Source organism: Neomonachus schauinslandi, chromosome 5 (genome assembly GCF_002201575.2).
Source record: "Neomonachus schauinslandi chromosome 5, ASM220157v2, whole genome shotgun sequence".
NCBI classification, from domain to species: domain Eukaryota; kingdom Metazoa; phylum Chordata; class Mammalia; order Carnivora; family Phocidae; genus Neomonachus; species Neomonachus schauinslandi.
Window position 1 is genome coordinate 71739896 of NC_058407.1, and position 7052 is coordinate 71746947.

General features: G+C 38.7%; 1 protein-coding gene across 1 annotated transcript; it reads left to right on the forward strand.

The window, feature by feature from the left end:
* Window positions 1-4530: 4530 nt before the first annotated feature.
* LOC110580718 (sperm surface protein Sp17-like) lies at window positions 4531-5030 on the forward strand. Its single transcript, XM_044914886.1, has one exon. It carries the CDS (start codon window positions 4531-4533, stop codon window positions 4981-4983), a length of 453 nt encoding a protein of 150 aa, XP_044770821.1. The 3' UTR covers window positions 4984-5030.
* Window positions 5031-7052: the final 2022 nt, after the last annotated feature.

Genomic DNA, 7052 nt, shown 5'->3' on the forward strand with positions numbered 1-7052 from the left:
TGCCAAATTCATATGTTAGGGCCCTAACCATCAGTACCACAGAATGCAACTGCATTTAGAGATAGGATCTTTAAAGAGGTAATTAAATTAAAATGAGAAAATAAATATCTGTGGTTTAAACCATGCAGGCTGTGGTATTTTGCTATGACAATCCTAGCAAAATCATATGGGGTTGTTATGAAGATTAAAATTTAATATATATATATGGGTGCCTGGGCAGCTCTGTCAGCTAAGCAACCGACTCTTGATTTTGGCTCAGGTCATGATCTCAGGGTTGTGAGATCGAGCCCACGATGGGCTCCACCCTGAGTGTGGAGCCTGCTTAAGATTCTCTCTCTCTCTCCCTCTCCCTCTATTCTCGATCTCTTTCTCTCTCTTTCTCTCTCCCTCTCTAAGAAAAAAAAAGTTAATATATACAAAATGATTTGTAATATGAGTTTTCTATTGTTATTGCTTGCCTCAATTTCTCTATATCTTCAATTCTTAAAATTTACTTCCTTTTTATATATAATTATATTTATTTATTTAACATTTGCCCCTTTGGCTAATTTGTAAGCCCCAAAAAGAGGAATTACTATGTTGGCCTGCTCAAATAGAAAATTGTTTAGAACCTATTAAGGACTCATTAAATATTTACTAAATTGATGAAAGCCTCATGATCAATGTAGGTGCTCTGCCGAATTATTTTTGCTAAAAATGGGCCAATTGATTTGAGAATTTCTTCTTTCACACCCATCTCTGGATTCTTGTCCCCATACTTTTTTAAAAACATACTTAAGGATATAATGCAGATTACAGATTTAAATCTTATTTTTCTACTGACCTTACAAAAGGATGTTGAAAGAGGAATAGAGGAAACAGTGGCAAAGGGTATGATGACAATGCTTAAGTAACCGTAGAAAACCCATCAGGGGAGTATTAAGACTGACCTCACAGAGGGGAAATCACATTGGCTATAGATACGCCTCCCACTCTCTAGTGTAGATATATTTTACCTCTGTGGCAGGAGAGCATTCAGGACAGGGACAGGGGTCATCTATGATTCATGAGTTTTGTTTGCAGTGTCAAAGCCATCAATATAAAATCCCCAGTCTAGTTCCCAGAAATGCAGGCACCATTTACTAATCTTGCATACATCACTGTTGAAGCCTTAGAGCTTACACTGGGGGATATAATCTTGTTAATGGCTGAGGCTCTCTAGAGACTCTGCTGAAATTTATGTTCCTAAGCATGAAGTAGGAAGAAAAATGAAAAAGCACCATTTAGTTTGAGGAAGGAGTTCTGTTCCTCTTGTTTTCTACTTGAGAGTATGGCAGGGCCTAAGAGGTAATAAGGACAGTATCTGTGGATGGTGCATTACAGTCAGGCCTTAAAGTATCAGATAAGATTCAGTAGGGACAAAAGCAACATAACCTACTGAGGTAAAAATAAACCATATTCTATTAATAGAACAATGACTATGACTCATCTCTTAGTAAAGACAGGAACATCATTAGGCCTTGAAAATATCAGTCTAAGGTGCTATTTGGTTAAAAGAATCAACGTAATGCCAGTCATTTTTAGAAAGGAAGCAAATTGTGAAACAGGAAGCTTGCCTTTAGATTCTTCACTATGCATCTTATCTCTAAGGCAGTGAAAAGAAGTTTTGGGTCAAGAAATTTTAAAGACGACTTAACAGATTTGGAGAAGGTGAGAGAATAATGTAACTAGCATACTATAAGAGTTAATATAGCTTCTATATGTAAAAATACCTATGATTGGTTAGTCTGAAAAAATGAAAGAAGACAAAATCAAAGTTCATAATATAACAACAGGTTATATACAGGACAAATGTAGACTTCTTTACCAGATCACTAAATGTTAGAAAGGGAGAAGACAAACTTGATGGAACATCAGGACTATACAGGACTTAGAAGTCATTCTAATCCAATCTCCTTATTAAAAATCAGAGAACTTATGGGGTGCCTCGGTGGCTCAGTCAGTTAGGTGTCTGACTCTTAGTTTCGGCTCTGGTCATGATCTCAGGGTCATGAGATCAAGCCATGTGTTAGGCTCCATGCTTAGCATGGAGCCTGCTTGAAATTCCCTCACCCTCTGCCCCTCCCCCTGCTTGCCCTTGCGCTCTCTCTCTCTCTCTAAAATAAAATAATTAAGTAAAATCTTAAAAGAAAACAGGGAATTGATATCCAGAGAAGTGAGGTGACTTTCCCAAGAACACCTTGCTGATAATAGCTGAGCTGAGACTAGGCCTTATTTCTGTATTCAACTACCTCTCTTAACTCCATTCAAAGGCCTCATAGAGCACTCTGGCTGGTAAATGATACTGTACCATAGAATCTCTTTGAGGCCTATTCAATTCATTCTCCTTTTTGCAGTCCTGAATCAACAACAGCTGAAGTAATTTATTCTAAGGTAAAAAGAACAATAACTGTATGCCTTATCTCCTCCATTGATTTCTCTTGAGCACTCTCAGAGGGAAAGCCCTAAGCCAAAGAGTTAAATGTTTACCTCACCACTCTCTGATGTCGGAGATCATGAGACCCAGGGCCATTCTCTTGGACTTTCTAAAATTGTACAACCTAGGGCACCTGGGTAACTCAACTGGTTAAGCATCTGCCTTCGGCTCAGGTCATGATCCCAGGGTCCTGGGATCAAGCCCCACATGAGGCTCTCTGCTCAGTGGGGAGCCTGCTTCTCCCTCTCCCTCTGCCCCTTCCCCTGGTTTGTGCTCTCTCTCTCTCTTTCTCTCAAATAAATAAAATCTTTAAAAAATATAAAATAAAATTCTACAACCTAGTACCCATTAAGTCTTGTTAAAAACAGGAGTTTTTGGGACGCCTGGGTGGCTCAGTCGGTTAAGCGTCTGCCTTCGGCTCAGGTCATGATCCCAGGGTCCTGGGATCGAGTCCCACATCGGGCTCTCTGCTCCGCAGGGAGCCTGCTTCTCCCTCTGCCTCTGTCTCTCTCTCTGTCTCTCATGAATAAATAAATAAAATCTTTAAAAAAAAAAAAACAGGAGTTTTTAACTCCCTTGCTCAAAATGGAGTCACCTATGCTTAAGTCTATGCCATCAACTGAGACTTAATTATAGTTTTGATTCTCCCAGAAATGGAATCTTAAACCAGTCAATCAGGAATCACCTAATCAGCATTAGTTAGGTAATTGGCCTGACAGATCCTTGCCATCTGCTATCAGGAAAATAACCTTTAAATAATTAATTTGCTTTTTTTGCCTCTAGTACTACTTCCTTGTTCCTCCTTCCTTCTGCCTATAAAATCTCTTACCTTGTATAGCTCTTCAGAGCTCCTTTCTATCTGTTAGGCTGGATGCTGCCTGATTCATGAATCACTTAATAAAGCCAATAAGGTCTTTAAAACTTACCCTTGAATTTTATTTTCTTAACTGTTTTGATGGTAGCAGTGGGATTCAAAGTTCCAGAGATAATAAGGAACATAGACATTAATACCCACTGAACCCTTTGCATTCCCTCTTTCTCACCATATCAGAGAGCCATAGGTAAGTTCCTCTTAGATCTGAACTCATTTTTTTTTTTGCATCTGAACTCGCTGCTTTTATTGGATTTCCAGTCCAAGGTTAACAGGTCAATCTACACCATTAAGAGGATGATAGAGCACCAGTCCTTAGCAGTCCAGGGCTTAGCAGGTCAGCTTGAGCTGGCAGACGATTCCACTTGCAACTCCAGTCCCTAGCCCTTGACAAATCCACAGTATCATTTCTTTGGTTACTGCTGGTGTCCACAGTACCACTTCCTAGGTTACTGTTGCATTCTGCTATGTGCACATTAGGTAAAGGAATAATAGATTTATCATTAGTGAGAATCCCGGTAACCAGACTGAAAAATTAGTGGGCATGGGTCAAGAACTTGGAAGCTGTTAGGGCACTCATCACATAAATCTAAGATTCCCATCATAGGATAAGTTGGTCACACAACAGGTTAGATTGACACTAAATCACAGACAAACCTCGAGAAAATTTCCATGCAATAAGGTACACTATAAAACACCACAAAATCCCCAACCCACAGCCCTCCTAGATATTAATTTGATTATGAGAGACACAAGATTTAACTAAAGAAATAGAATCCTCAGGTTCCAAAGGATTTAGTCAATGCGCTAAAGAAGCGCACTTGAAAACAAGGGCTCTTAAACAAAGAGAACAAGATGCCTATTTTAATTGGCATACAGAAGCATCCAAAAGTCTTCAAGATTCTATAATAGCTTATTGAAAGATTCATTGTAAAAGGCTAATGAAAAATTAAAGATACAAGAGGTACCCCAAACAAAAGACTGTAAGTCTGTGGTGACTCCTACTGTTTCCCTTTATCCTTCTTTGTCTGAGTACTACCAGTGCTCTGTCTTAATTACCTTTCCACTCTGAAGGGACTATCAAATAGTTGCTTTTTAAAATAAGATCACCCAAGGTTACCCAGCAACAAGAAATAACAACTGGAACCATCTGCACCAGCTCTGAGAGAACGAAGAGGTACAACAGGCAGTTCCTTCCAAGGAGATGTCGATTCCATTCTCCAACACCCACTACCAAATTTCACAAGGATTTGGGAATCTTCTTGAAGGGCTGACACGCGAGATTCTGAGGGAGCAACCAGAAAATATACCAGCCTTTGCAGGGGCATATTTTGAAAATCTTCTAGAGAAACGAGAGAAAACCAACTTTGACCCAGCAGAACGGGGGACTAAGGTAGATGACCGCTTCTATAACAACCATGCATTCAAGGATCATGAATCACCTGAGAATTGTGAGTCCGAAAAAGAAAAGTCTCACACACCTGTGAAAGAGGATGAGACACCAGTCACAGCCTTAGAACCTTCTGAAGAAGAAAAAGCAAAAGAGGAGAACGCTGCTCTCAAAATCCAAGCAGTCTTCCGGGGACATTTAGCCAGAGAGGAGGTGAAGAAAATGAAATCGGGTGAAGCTCAAGAGAAAAGAGAAGAAAATAAATGAGAAGACTGGTTTTACTCCCCCGCTCCCCAGAAAAAACATGAAAAAATCATCCAGATCCATCAACCTCGTTGTGATTATTGTTTTTTTTTTCTTAGTAAGGGAGATTTGATGTAGTGAAATAACATTTGTTGCTGTTGTGAAAATCTGTCATGAGCATTTGTTTAATAAACATGCCATTGAACACATGCCTCTTAAAAAATAAATAAATAAATAAGATCACCCAAGGTGATGCCCTTCAGATATCTTTCACTTCTTGGTCAAAAACTAAACTAAGGGCCATAGTTACCTCAACTATGGGTAGATAGTTGAGGGGAAGATTCCTAAAAGTTTTCTGAACAACTTAGAGTCTTCACTGTGGCCTATGACCCTGAGCTGGCAGATCTTGAAACCCAAAAACAGATGTGGGAAGCAGAATGGCATAAGTCTAAGAGTAATATTTGAGATCCTCAATCTCCAACATGGTCCCCTTATGAAACAGAAAAAGGTCACAAAAAAACAACTGATCTTTAAAAAGCTATTCCCAGAATCTTTCTGAACCACACTGATTGGTCTGTTATCCAAATCTTCAAGCAGAAGAAAGATGAATCTGTGGCAGATTTTTAATCCCATCTGGAGGTTATCTTCCTACAGTATGAAGAAAGGGCATGGAAAGGTAGGCAAGGACACACCTCAAGAGAATATCCTATTTCTCAGTTATAGCTGGGTTTATGAGACTCTTCTTATTGTTAACAAAGCCATTGTAGCCTTGGAAGCAAAATCTGTCATCATGCTGCCTTTTCCTATAGTGAATGTTTGCCTTCAAATTTCCCTTCATACGTTCGTCCTCTAAGAATGTCACTCTCTGAGATGCTCCTGGGTTGTATGGAATGATAATACAGGGGAGGAGAATTTTCCATCCCAAAATATGTCTTTTTGGCATAAGGATTATTTTAGGCTGACTTTTTTTTTAACATTTAATTTTTTTAAAAATTTATTTATTTAAGTAATCTCTACACCCCATGTGGGGCTAGAACCCACGACCCCAAGATCAAGAGTTGACTGCTCTTCCAACTGAGCTAGGCAGGCACCCCTATTTAAAAATGTTTTAAAGTATAAATAACCTACAGTTTTATATTAGTTTCAGGTATACAGTGTAATGACTCAACAATTTGATACATTTCTCAGTGCTCATCAAGATAAATGTACTCTTAATTCCCTTTTACCTTTTCACCCAACCCTTCACCAACTTCCCCTATAGCACTGACCAGTCTGTTCTCTGTACTTAAGAATGGGTTTTGTTTTTTGGGTTTTTTTGTCTCTTTTGCTTATTCATTTGTTTTGTTTCTTAAATTCCACATATGACTGAAATCATATGCTATTTGTCTTTCTCTGGCTGACTTATTTCACTTAGAATTATATACTCTAGCTCCATCCATGTTGTTGCAAATAGCAAGATTTCATTCTTTTTATGGCTGAATAACATTCCATTGTGTATGTGGTATGTGTATAAAACATCTGTCTGTATATATAAAACATCTTCTTTACCCATTCATCTATCAATGGACACAGGTTGCTTCCACATCTTGGCTATCATAAATCATGCTGCAATAAATGTAGGGGTGCATGTGCCTTTTTAAATTAGTGGGGTTTTTTTCTTTGGTTGAATACCCAGTAGTGGGATTCCTGAATCATATCGTAATTCCACTTTTCATTTTTTGACGAACCTCCATACTGTTTTCCAGTCAAAAACTCCTGGCAAGAAAAGTACAATCCTGTTATGTTTATTGAAGGTGGAAGGCCTACATTTTGGTGAATAGCATTAATACTTCCATACCACACAGCATTCTTATGAATCACCTTAATAACAGTAATTATAGATGTTCTAAGCGGCTTCTAGGTTTTAATGTAAATCTCACTGCATCAGTGAGGGCTCTTTACTTGGATACAACTGACTTGTTATTCTTATCTGAACTGCCAGTGACATCTCAAGCTTTGTTCTTCTTTTCAAGATTGCTTTGCCAGTTTAAGCAGAAGCAGGATTTATTAGAGTATTCTGTAGCCCGCAGGCTCTCTCTCAGATTTGAGAGCAC